The 13,905-nt window shown below is 37.3% G+C and overlaps 1 protein-coding gene across 1 annotated transcript; it reads right to left on the bottom strand.

Moving 5' to 3' along the window:
- Positions 1–9,678: 9,678 nt before the first annotated feature.
- On the bottom strand, positions 9,679–13,463 carry LOC308649494 (thyroid receptor-interacting protein 11-like; the record flags this gene model as incomplete). Its single annotated transcript, XM_081295027.1, has 3 exons — positions 9,679–9,722; positions 10,319–10,482; positions 10,618–13,463. 3 exons carry the CDS (start codon positions 13,461–13,463, stop codon positions 9,679–9,681), a joined length of 3,054 nt encoding a protein of 1,017 aa, XP_081151153.1.
- Positions 13,464–13,905: the final 442 nt, after the last annotated feature.

Genomic DNA, 13,905 nt, shown 5'->3' with positions numbered 1-13,905 from the left:
CAAAGAGATGAAGCACATGGGCTGTAACAGACATACCAGTTGGGACCAAAGCAATTTTGGAGCTAAACTGACAGAATGCATTTAGAAAACCTCTCTCCCAAGCATGAGTTGAACAGTAAATGAGAACATAGTGTGTAGTTCTCACCTGATGGCTGGTGCAGAGAAAGTGGCCAACAAATAGAGCCTGCTGCCACTTTGTTCATATTTGCTTTTTGTTTTGTTTAGGATCATTTTCCTCATTACCCTTTAGAAGGGGTTTGGGTTTGCTCCCATTACTCTCTTCCCAGAGCCCATATTCAGGAGACTCTTTTCCTTGAGCTGTTCTTTCTATATGTCTGTTCAGGGAACAAAACCTCAAGGTGGCAGAAATAAGATTTAAAAAAAGGCAGAATTTTTGGAAAATTAATGGTTAAATAGATTCTAAGGATTATAATAATCACCTCATAATGTCTCTTGCCTTCAAGATAGAGCAAGTAGACATAATTACTCAGATTGGTATCAGAAACTAGTGACTGCATTTGTGTCCTGTGCTAGAAAAGGAAATCTTCTTGGTCCTTCTTATTCATCTCCAAATCTGAGAGAGAAATCAGGCCTGTGTTAGTCAATCTCTCCTCATAAAAGACTAATATAAAAATTTAAGCCCCTTTTAGCATCTGCTGAAGTGCGAATCCACGCTGTACCCCAGCTGTGTCTACTGTTGAAGAAGGCATCAACAATACCAAGTGTCCTTTTCTCCCTTTAGACCATTCCTCCTGTGTGTGTGTGTGTGTGTGTGTGTGTGTGTGTGTGTGTTAGAAGACTTTTTCATCACTTTGACAACATACCTGAGAAAATTAAATGAGTAAATATTTATTTTGGTTCAATTTCAGGCTCCATTGCTGTGGCCTGAAGTGAGGCAGATTACCATGGCAGAGAGCCTGGCTTCAAAACAGAGCTGCTCAACTCATGGAGATCAGGGGATCAACTCATGGAGATCATGGAGATCAGGTGAGGGGAAGAAAGGACTGAGGAATATGATGTACCCTTCCAGGGAATCAACGCCAATGGCCTACCCTCCAACTAGGCCCTACCGCCCACAGTTTTTACCAACTCCCAATAGTCCTGTCCAATCGTGAACCCATCAGTGGATTGATCCACAGATGAGGTTAGAGCCCAGGATTCAATTCACCTTTCTGTAGAGTCCGTTCTGAATGCTGTTACATTGGGGTCTAAGCTTTCAACACATGACCTTTGGGCAACATTCCAGATCCAAATTATAGCAGGGTGCCTCCTTCTCTTTAGGTGTTCTGTGTTTGTTTATTGTTTTAAATCACAAATAATGATCCTTTTTCAGTGTAAGACCTATCACATTTGGCTTGAATCTGGTTCCAGTGGTTGTTGCTCCTACTGCTGAAAGGCATTTCTGATCACTCAGATTCAGTCTTCTAGCGTGGTTCACTCTGACCACAGCTGTTTGTCATTTTATATTTCAATCTGAGAGAGATACCTACCTACTGTATTCAAAACTGACCATCCAAATAAAAGCATTTCTCTTCTTGTAAATATGTTTGGAATATTCCTGGAAACTATGGGGGATATGGAGGGAAAACCCTGGCTCATTCGCGAACACATGTGACAAAAAGCATCCAATAATCATAAGTATATCCTTATACATGTATTCAGTGCCCCCAAAGTACAAGGTATTGTGGTAGATATTGTGAACAACATGAAGCTGTGTTATATACATTTCCTGCTATGAAGTGCAATTGAATACAGTCAATCAATGGAGAAGATGTTACATAGAGTGATCCTTGAATTATAATGCAAGGTCAGCCATTGATGACTGTGGTGGTGAGGATCTCATATGGGGGAAAAGACTAAGTAAGAAAGAATAAGCCAGAAGTAGAGAGCCCTTAATAATGGGGCTTTGTTAAAACACAGTTGAAGATTAAAATAATGAAGGCTTTTTGAGTCTATAAACATAGGGTGATAAATTCTATGCAAGATATTAAGTTTGTACTTTTTTTTAATACCTCATAATTCATTCAAACATTTTCTTATAGATTTCAGTAGAATTTTTAAATCTCTTTAATATGGGCCTTGTCTCTTCTTGTTTCTTTTTTTAAATTTTTATTGGTTGCTCAAAACATTACAATGATCTTGACATATCATATTTCATACATTTGATTCAAGTGGGGTATGAATTCTTATTTTTACCACGTGTACAGTTTGCGGGATCACATTGGTTATACATCCGAGTTTATACACACTGCCATACTAGTGTCTGTTATATTCTGCTGCCTTTCCTATTCCCTCCCTATCCCCCCTTCTGTCCCCTCCCCTCCCCTCCCACAATCTCTCTCTACCCCGTCTACTGTAATTCATTTCTCTCCTTTTTTCCCCTTTCCCCTCACATCCTCTTATATGTAATTTTGTATAACAGTGAGGGTATCCTTCCATTTCCATGAAATTCCCCTTCTCTCTCCCATTCCCTCCCACCTCTTGTCCCTTCTAAATGGTAATCTTCTTTTCATGCTCTTCCAGCCTGCTCTGTTTTGAGTCCCCCCTCCTTATATGAAAGAAGACATTCAGCATTTCTTTTCTAGGGATTGGCTAACTTCACTTAGCATAATCTGCTCTCATGCCATCCATGTCCCTGCAAATGCCATGATTTTGTTATTTTTTAGTGCTGAGTAATATTCCATTGTGTACAAATGCCACATTTTTTTATCCATTCATCTATTGACTGGCATCTAGGTTGGTTCCACGTTCTAGCTATTGTGAATTGTGCTGCTATGAACATTGATGTAGCTGTATCCCTATAGTGTGCTCTTTTTAGGTCTCTGGGAATAGTCCGAGAAGGGGAATAGCTGGGTCGGATGGTGGTTCCATTCCCAGCTTTCCAAGGAATCTCCATAATGCTTTCCAAATTGGCTGCACCAATTTGCAGTCCCACCGGCAATGTACAAGTGTACCTTTTCCCCCACATCCTTGCCAGCACTTGTTGTTGTTTGACTTCCTAGTGGCTGCCATTCTTACTGGACTGATATGGTATCTTAGAGTGGTTTTAATTTGCATTTCTCTGATTGCTAGAGATGGTGAGCATTTTTTCCGTGTATTTTTTGATTAATTATATATCCTTCTCTGAGAAGTGTCTGTTCAGGTCCTTGGCCCATTTGTTGATCGGGTTATTTGTTTTCTTAATGTTTAGTCTTTGAGTTCTTTGTATACTCTGGATATTAGGGCTCGGCACATTTGTATTTTTAAGAATTGGCATAATCAATGAAATGTTCCGCACACATTTGTAGGAAGATTAACATAACACTCCAGTGACAATACAATAGTAGAAGGATTGATTTGGACTGAGAAGTTGTTCAGTGAATGATATATTACCCATAAGTTTGAATTCTCATTATCATAAAGAAGCAAGGTGAAAATAAGAATTTAAGAGAGTGTTGGGGATATGGCTCAAGTAGCAGCTAGTTCGCCTAGCATGCGTGAGGCATGGGGTTTGATCCTCAGCACTACATAAAAAAATAAATAAAATAAAGATGTTGTGTCCACTAAAGGCTAAATAATAAATATTTTTTAAAACGAATTTAAGATAGTCCATAAATGTTATATACAAACTGTGAAAGTAGATGCTTTCGCATCTAGTGACTTTTATAACTAGGACAGAGAATTAAATGTAGTTCTGCTGTGTATAAAGTGATCACAATAAATCACCAATGTCATTTTTTGAAATGGGAAAATGTTTTTTTATTGGTTATTCAAAACATTACAAAGCTCTTGACATATCATCTTTCATACATTTGATTCAAGTGGGTTATAAACTCCCATTTTTACCCCAAATACAGATTGCAGAATCACATCGGTTACACATCCACGTTTCTACATAATGCCATATTAGTGACTGTTGTATTCTGGTACCTTTCCTATCGCCTACTATCTCCTCTCCCTCCCCTCCCATCTTCTCTCTCTACCCCATCTGCTGTAATTCAATTCTCTCCCTTGTTTTTTTTTCCCCCTTTTCCCTCACATCCTCTTATATTTAATTTTGTGTAACAATGAGGGTCTCCTTCCATTTCCATGCGATTTCCCTTCTCTCTCCCTTTCCCTCCCACCACTTGTCTCTCTTTCATGTTAATCTTTTCCTCATGCTCTTCCTCCCTGCTCTGTTCTTAGTTGCTCTCCTTATATCAAAGAAGACATTTAGCATTTGTTTTTTAGGGATTGGCTAGATTCACTTAGCATAATCTGCTCTAATGCCATCCATTTCCCTGCAAATTCCATGATTTTGTCATTTCTTGGTGCTGCGTAATACTCCATTGTGTGTAAATGCCACATTTTTTTTTTTTTATCCATTCGTCTACTAAAGGGCATCTAGGTGGGTTCCACAGTCTAGCTATTGTGAATTGTGCTGCTGTGCACACTGATGTGGCAGTATCCCTATAGTACGCTCTTTTAAGGTCTTCAGGGAATATTCCGAGAAGGGCTATAGCTGGGTCAAATGGTGGTTCCATTCCCAGCTTTCCCAGGAATCTCCATATTGCTTTCCAAATTGACCGCACCAATTTGCAGTCCCACCAGCAATGTACAAGTGTACCCTTTTCCCCACATCCTCGCCAGTTCTTATTGTTGTTTGACTTCATAATGGATGCCAATCTTACTGGAGTGAGGTGATATCTTAGGGTGGTTTTGATTTGCATTTCTCTGACTGCTAGAGATGGTGAGCATTTATTCATGTACTTGTTGATTGATTGTATGTCCTCCTCTGAGAAGTCTCTGTTCAGGTCCTTGGCCCATTTGTTGATTGGGTTATTTGTTATCTTATGGTTTAATATTTTGAGTTCTTTGTATACTCTGGATATTAGGGCTCTATCTGAAGTGTGAGGAGTAAAAATTTGTTCCCAGGATGTAGGCTCCCTATTTACCTCTCTTATTGTTTCTCTTGCTGAGAAGAAAAAAAAAAAAGAAAAAAAAAACTTTTTAGTTTAAGTCAGTCCCATTTGTTGATTCTTGTTATTAACTCTTGTGCTATGGATGTCCTATTAAGGAATTTGGAGCCCGGCACCACAATATGTGGATCGGAGCCAACTTTTTCTTCTATGAGATGCAGAGTCTCTGATTTGATATCAAGCTCTTTGATCCATTTTGTGTTAACTTTTGTGCATGGCGAGAGAAAGGGATTCAGTTTCATTTTGTTGTATATGGATTTCCAGTTTTCCCAGCACCGTTTGTTGAAGACGCTATCCTTCCTCCATTGCATGCTTTTAGCCCCTTTATCAAATATAAGAAAGTTGTAATTTTGTGGATTGGTCTCTGTGTCCTCTATTCTGTACCATTGGTTCACCCGCCTGTTTTGGTACCAGTACCATGCTGTTTTGGTTACTCTGGCTCTGTAGTACAGTTTGAAATCTGGTATCGCTATACCGCCAGATTCACACTTCCTGCTTAGAATTGCTTTTGCTAATATTTCTCAGACACCTGTAGTTTCTAAAACCACTAAGAGGATTTTTATTAAAATTAATTTTATTAATTTTTTTATTATATTATATAGTTCATATTAAATGATTTAATCTATATTAAATGTTATTTAAATTGACTTTGTTAAATTGTATTAATTTAAATGAAATTTAATGAGCTTTTAAATATAAATCAATCTAAAATTTAGTCAAAATTTAAAAAATCAATTAAGAAAAGAAATTTAAATCAAACAATAGTATTAATAAAATAAATTTAAACAATATTAATTAATAAAATAAATTTAAATCAGATCAATTTATATTAAATGATAATATAATTTATATTTAAAAATTTATTAAATTTTATTTGAATTAATTTTAATAAAAGTATTCTGAATGGTTTTAGAAACTACAGGTGTTAGAGAAGTATGTGCTATGCAATCTGCTTTTTCTCTTCTCTGATTTCACCTACTTAAGCTAGAAACTTTTGATTATCTTTTACCTTCATTTACGAAAAGGTTGAAACTACTCCTTTTTTAAAGCCTTTCATCTTTCAAAAACTGATGTTAGCTTCTTTCTCTCCCCCAAGTTTTTTGATCAAATGTTTTAAAAAATGTGTTGATAGGCATTATTGTAGAGCCCCCAAAGTATGTAGATAAACAGTCCAGATATTTAATGAAATATTCTTACTAAGTAACTTTTCCATTGGCAATGGATCATGTGATTCCACGTTGGGGTTGACTCATAAAAATACTCTTACTTCTGGACATATTTAACATCTGGAAAACTGAATTAATGTGAGGTGACTTTTCTATAGAAATGGAAATAAGTAAAATGGATAGGGGTCATAGTATTTGGATTAAAAGTATCTTAGAATTTATCCACTAAGCTTCATGATAAGGCCCTCTGCACTGGAATTTTCTTTCAGTACTTGTACCAGGTTATTTGGGATAAACTAAATATTCTCAACATTTTGCAACATCATATTTGGTTTTCTTCTTCTCTAAATCTGAGATCTCCCTCAGGTGGTTTGGATTTTTCATGTTTCCTGTTATTTAAATGTATCATTTTTATCTTAATGCCATTAAATTTAACAAATATAATCATTTAAAAAAAAAGAGTTTGGAGCTAATGGTTCACTAATGCTGCTCTGTACAGTTGCTTACAAAAGTACATCAGAATTGAAGACTGGTGATGATTACCTGCTACACTGGAGCAAAATTTTATAAACAAAAAGTGCTACAGCAAACAAAACAAAATTTTTAAAAAGAGCTATAGCAAAAAAAAAAAAAAAAAAAAAACAAGATGCAAAAAAAAAAAAAAACCTAGTATCTATATACATATATATATCAGCTTTTTTTCTTTCTCTTTTTGTCTACAAATACAGAGTTCTTTTGCTAAAGGCCATGCTGTAAAGCATCAAAAAGGGTTATGGCTTCTTTAAAGTGCTAAATATTTAGAAGATCCTAGAGTACAAGTCTGGCACTGTTGTCCGGGGACACTGGCAGTGGTGTGAAGGTGGGCATGAAATCTGCGATGGGTTTAAAAAGAGGATGCCCAGGTTATTTTATTTATTTATTTATTCATTGTGTGTGTGTGTGTGTGTGTGTGTGTGTGTTCAGATTTGTGAGTTCTTTCTATGCCCTAGAGATTAGTGCTCTATCTGATGTGTGATGGGGCAAAAATTTTCTCCCAAGATGTAGGATCTCTATTCACCTCCCAGATTGTTTGTTTTGTGGAGAAGAAACTTTTTTAGTTTGAATCTATCTCATTTATTGATACTTGATTTTACTTCTTGTGCTATAGGAGTCTTATTAAGGAATTTTGGGACTAATCCCATATGATTGGAATTAGGGCCTACTTTTTCTTCTGTTACATGCAAGCTCTCTGGTTTTATTCCTAGGTCCTTGATTCATTTGAGTGGAGTTTTGTGCATGGTGAGAGAGAGGGGTTTAATTGCACCTCCCTCCAGTTAGAATGTCAGCGATTTTTGAAAATGGCAGCTATGATGAAGACAACAACGATAAGTGTTGGTGAGGATTTCAGGAAAAATGTACACTCCTACACTGTCGGTGGGACTGTAGATTGGTGGAGCCAATATGGAGAGCAGTTTGGAGATTCCTTGGAAATTTGGGAATAGAACCACCATTTGACCTAGCTATCCCTCTTTTTGGTCTATACCCAAAGGACTTAAAAACTGCATACTACAGGGACACAGCCACGTCAATGTTTATAGCAGCAAAATTCACATTAGCTAAATTGTGGAAGCAACTTAGTAGATGAATGCATAAAAAATGTGGCATTTATACACAATTAATATTACTCAGATACTTACCCTCTCGCTCAGTCCAGGAGACGCTAGTGCCCTTCACTACCTCTGTCAGAGCCTGGTTCCGACAGCTGGTGCCTCGGAGAGGACAGGCTGATCCTGCCTGCCTCCCATGTACCCTTTGTCACAGGGAGCGACATTAATGTGAGACCAAATAAAATCCAGTCATAGACATTAATAGAATATCTCAAAAAAGTATTCAATAAAAAGGCTAGCAAATGCAGGGTCTTTAATGAAACTTTAATAAAATTTATGAGACAAGGAAACTGAAAGCACAATATTTTCTGTTTGGTGTTATTCTTTACAATGTAGAAGCTTTTCCTAAGAATGCAGGGAGTATGAAATTTCTAAGGCTATCTTGCTGTTTTCTCCATTAAACCCCTTGCCTTAAAAAAAAATCTTGAATCTATATTAATCTTTGTAATTTTCTGAGTACCTGTATAACATATTTTTCTCAAGAATGCAGTGAGGTCGCTGTTTCCAAGAGCTCTTCAATTCTGAAATATAAGAAGTGTGTTTCCAGGCATTGAAACCCAAAGGCTCACCTAGACACAATGGAGTGAGCCGAATATATAAAAATCTCTCATGACAAATCTGAACTCTGCTTTTCCCAACCATGTGAAGTCTACTGGAATAAGATTCCAAGTAATTTGGCAGGTCGAAGCAAAATATATACTTTGATATTCTTCTCAGGAGTAACAACTGATGGCATCTTAATTTTGGTAAAATAATGCAAATGTTAAGGTGAAATTTAGAAATAAGAAAGGAAAAGCTGATATGTGTGTAGCTACTAGGTGTTTTTCTTCCTTTTTTTTTTAATTTTTGTAAAGTAAAACAAAAGATAAACCAAAAGGTTCTAGCTTAAGTTAGGTAAAATCAAAGAGGAGAAAAAAGAAGATAATATAGCTAATACTTCACTGCCACCTGTAATTTCCAAAACAACTAAGAGCATTTTTATTAAAATTAACTTTATTGACATTTATATTAAATTATATAGTCAATATTAAATAATTCAATCTATATTATGTTAAATTTACTTTGTTAAATTGTATTAATTTAAATAAAATTTAATGAGTTTTTAAATATAAATCATACTATAATTTAATATAAGTTAATAAACAATATCAATTAATAAAATAAATTTAAATCAAACCATAGTATTAATAAAAGAAGTTTAAATAATACTACTAATAAAATTAATTTAAATTAGGTTAATTTATATTAAATGATGATATAATTTATATTTAAAAATATATTAAATTTTGTTTAAATTAATTTTAACAAAAATGTTCTGAATGGTTTTAGAAACTACAGGTGTCAGAGAAGTATGTGCTATGCAATCTGCTTTTTCTCTTCTCTGATTTCACCTACTTAAGCTGGAAACTTTTGATTCATCTTTTACCTTAATTTATCAAAAGGTTATAACTACTCCTATTTTAAAGCTTTTCATCTTTCAAAAACTGTTGTTTGCTTATTTCTCTCCCCAACTTGTTTTGATCAAATGTTTTATAAAATGTGTTTATAAGAATTATTGTAGAGCCCCCAATAGTATGTAGATAAGCAGTCCAGATATTTAATGATACATTCTTACTAATTAACTTTTCCATTGGCAATGGATCCTGTGATCCCACTTCGGGGTTGACTCATAAAAATACTCTTCCTTCTGGACATATTTATCATCTGGAAAACTGAATTAATGTGAAGTGACTTTCGTATAGAAATGGAAATAAGCAAAATGGATAGGGGTCATAGAATTTGGATTCAAAGCATCTTAGAATTTATCCACTAAGCTTCATGTTTAGGTCCTCCCCATTGGAATTTTCGCGTGGTCGTTGTACAATGTTATCTTGGATAAACTAAACATTCTCAACTTTTTGCAACATTATGTTTGGTTTTCATGTACTCTCAATCTGAGACATCCTTCTTATGGGTTGGATTTTTCTTGTTCCCTGTAATTACATGTATCGTTTTTATCTTAATGCCATTAAATTTAAGAAATAATATTATTGTTTTAAAAAAAAGAGGTTGGAACTAGTGGTTCAAGAAGGCTGCTCTGTACAGTTGCTCACAAAAGTACATCAGAATTGATAACTGGTGATGATTATCTGCTACATTGGAACAAAATTCTAGAAACAAAAAGTGCTACAAAAAACAAAACAAATTTTTTAAAAAGTACTATAGCAAAAAATCACAACAACAACAACAACTAAAAAAATAAAATGAAATACCTAGTAGCTATACACTTACATTTACCAGCTTTTTTGCTTTCTCTTTTTGTCTACAAACACATGAGTACTTTTTCAAAAGGCCATGCTGTAAAACGTAGAAAAAGGGTTATGGCTTCTTTCAAATGCTAAATATTTAGAAGATCCTGGAGTACAACTCTGGCACTATTGTCCAGGGACACTGGCAGTGGTGTAAAGGTGGGCATGAAATCTGCAATGGGTTTAACAAGAGGATGCCCAGGTCCACCAAGTCCAACTCCAGCTAGGTTACTAAGAGGCACAGCTGCAGAACGTGGAGCCAAAACAACTCATCCACTTACTGACACCACCATGATCTTTATTCAACAACTGCTCCATTTCGTCCTTTGGGATGTCCAGGATGCTCCCCATCAACTGCAATACTTCACGACGTTTGTCCTTTGGTGTCTGGAAATGACCAATAAAAAGGTTTCGCATGAGGACTTTGTCCACTTTTCCTTCTGCGCTGTTGACCAAAGTCGACAATTTCTGTTGTGCATGGTCCAACATTTCTTTTCGGAGCTCGTTTTGTTTTTTCAGTTCTTCCATCTGTTCTTCCTTGAGATCTAAGTCTTCTCTCAGTCTGGAAGCAGAATCCAACAGAGCATTTGCTTCATCCAAACGTTCCTGCAATGATGATACTTCTCCTTCTAGCTTTTCGGCCTTGTTCTTCCATTCAGCTATTGACCGTTTTTCTTTGTCTTCTGCAGCCAAAATTTCCTGGGTGTAAGACTCTTCTGATTCCAAGAGATGGCTGCGTAGCCTTTCTAGCTCCCGGTTTAGGCGTAATTCTTGGTCCCGTAAGTGTTGAACCTCTTTTTCTCTTAGGATTTTTACTTTGGTCTCTTGAAAAATATCAGAATTCAATGTTTGAGCATCTCCTTTCTCTCCAGGCAACTGGGCTTTTAGTTCTTCAATAGTTTTCTGCAAGTTCTTAATTTCCTCCTCTTTTTCTGAAATTAACTGGCTATGCGCAGCATTCATCTGCTCATATTTGTACTTAAATTCATCCATTTCCTCCTTCTGCTCCTGTAAAGACTGAAGTAGTTGCATTTTACGCTGGTTTTGGTTTTCAATGATATTCAGGTGGTCTTGAATTTCATCTTCCAGATGATTTTTGACTATATTCAGTTGAGATACCTCCAATTCTAGTTCTGTGACAGCATCAAGAGCTGTAGGCTCAGCCACTGGTACAGCTTGATTGTGCTGTTCCCTAAGTATTTCCAGTTCTACTCGCAGATAGTTGTTTTCTGCTCTCATGTAGGTAAGACTTTTGTCCTTTCTTTCGATGGATTGCCTTAAAGTTTCATTTTCTCCTAAGGCCTGAGAACACTTATCTAAATCCTTTTGTAGTTGTGAACTTTTTTCTTCGAGTTTTTCAATAAAAACTTCTTTCTCATTTATGACTTGTATCAATCGCTCCTCTTCTTCTACATAAGATGCCAAAATTTCATCAGTTTCTTTTTCATCAGCAGTCATTTGCTCAATATTCTTTTTGAGTCCTGCTATTTCAAAGTCCTTCTCTTGGATGAGTTGAACTGCACATTCGTGTTTCAGCTTTAAGACACAGGTATTCAAATTATGTGCATTGGAGAGTTCCTGAATAGTCTGCCTGTGATTATTTGCTTCTTCCAACAGTCTTTTTTCTGCCTGGTGCAGTTTGGCTTCAATCTCTTCTTTGTCTCTTTTGAGAGTCTCCGTGATAGTGTCTTTTTCTTGAGAGATTTGATTGTAAGCAGCAATAGATTCTTCCAACTTACGCCTTACATCGTCACGTGCTAAAATCAACATTTCATTTTCCGTTTTGAGTTCAACGGCAACTTTCTTTAAATTTTCATTGAGCTGTTCCTCTTCAGAAAGATTTTGCCTTAAGTTGCTAACTTCAGCTTCTCGTTCTTTAAGCATGTCATCCTTACAATGACTGTTAGAGTCTTCATTCAGAGAAGTTCGATACTTGCTCTTAAATCCAGACAGCTCATCTTCAAGTTGTCTAATGTGATCCTTAAGCCCCAGGTTTTCCTGCTGGATGTTTAAACTATTTTTTTGTGACTGATTTAGCTGATCTGCTAAATCTTCTACTTTACCTTCAAGCTTCTGCTTAGTTAAGTGCAAATCACTGAGGCTCTGTGCGTTCTCAGTTAACTTCTCCTTCTGCACATGCAACTCTTGGGATATGTTCATTTGATCATCCTCAAGTTGATGAACTCTCTTTTTTTCATCATCTAGATCTTGTTCCAACTTCTTGATGACAAGGTCTCCTTCATTCCGTTGTTTGGATAGCTCCTCTTGTATCAAAATCATGTGCTTTGTAGCTTCCTGATTCTGATGATCCAGTTCTTCTAACTCGGCTATCAGCATTTTCTTTTCATTGATAGTCTGATTCAGTTCTTCCTCCTTTGCCTTCAAGTGAAGTTTTAAGTCTAGTAATTGTACATTCAAATTCATGTCTGTTGAAGCTCTGTTTTTCATGACTTGGTAGTCACAGCTCCATTTTGACAGTGACATCTGAAGTTCCTCTTTTTCTTGACTCAATGATGCCTTCTCTTTTTCTAAAGCTTCAACATGCATTTTAAGTTTCAGATGGTCTTCAGCCAGACGGTTATCCTGGTTTAAACCATTTAGTCTCACGATTTCCTTCTCCGCATCAGCCAGGGCTTGTTGAAGCCTGAACACTTCTTCCACTGCTGAGCTCTGAGGAAGGATTCTTCCCTTTTCTGCCACAGTAGAACTCTGCTCCCAAACTGAAATTTCATGCTGATGATCATATATGTCTGGACTTTGGTTTGGTTGAAGAGTCTTGACAGTATTTTGTACTTTGCAGATTTCACTTGAGTCAGAATGGTGTGTTCCCTGAGCCTCAGCAATCTGCCTCGAGTGGCCAACTTCAGATTCATGTTTTGCAGCTTCAGTTGATAATCTGTTTGTTTCTTGTTGTGATAAGATTATGTCACTAGAGTCCATGTCGTCATCACGAAAGGCTGAAAAATGACTACTGATCAGGGAACCGAACGGAGCCGGTGCAGTTGTTGTTGGCACACCACAAGCTCCCGAGTGTACTGATTGAGCGGCTGCCTGTAGTTGGAACATTTGATCTTGCAGTACAATCTGTCCTGCTTTAAGATGGCTGATCTCTACCTCTTTCTGTTGCAGTTGGTTTTGGTAACTTACAGACTGATGGTTTATTTGTCGCTCTGATGCTTCATGCTTTTCTTCCAGGTCAGTACAATACTCTTTCAGTCTTTCATTCTCACATCTTAGTGTGGAATCAGTAGTTTCCATTTCCTTTCTCCAACAATGATGTAAAGCTGCCTCTGGGTCTCCTAAGTCACCCGGAAGCATTTCCCCGGCGAAGCTGGAGCTATGGCCGGTGAGGAAAGCCAAGCTGCTCCCCACCTGACCCAAGAAGTGGCCCAAGCCTGAGCCCAGGCCTCCAAACCAGGACCACATCGTGGCCACTTCAGTGATCCATGGGACCAGCTCTGAAAAGCGCGTCCATCACCGTCCACTTCTCTGCCCCGAACGTCCTCTGGCGTTGCCGGGGTCAATTATGACCCAAGCGCTCAGAATTCCTCAGAGCGCGGGGTTCCTGGGGCTGCACCAACACTAATCATCCCTTCCTGCCTGTAAACTCAGAAGCCTGTCCTGCGCTTTGACCAGGGACTGGCATCCAGTAGCACACACTCACCCCCTGCAGGGCCTCTGCTTCTTCCCTGCACTTGCCTGTCAGCTATTGGCTCACAGGATTGGGCAGGGTTGGCTGGGAGGAGCTAGAGATCCAGGAAAGTGTTCTAGTTTGAGTCCCAAGGCAGTGTGCTGTGGAGCCAGGAAGAATCAATGTTGTAGATGAAATCCAAAGGTAGTTCACTGGACAGTTCCCTCTTGTCTGGGA

This window comes from Spermophilus citellus, assembly GCF_964194105.1.
Source record: "Spermophilus citellus genome assembly, chromosome: 5".
NCBI lineage: Eukaryota > Metazoa > Chordata > Mammalia > Rodentia > Sciuridae > Spermophilus > Spermophilus citellus.
Note: the sequence above shows the minus strand (reverse complement) of the source record. Positions and strands in the feature narration are given on the sequence as shown.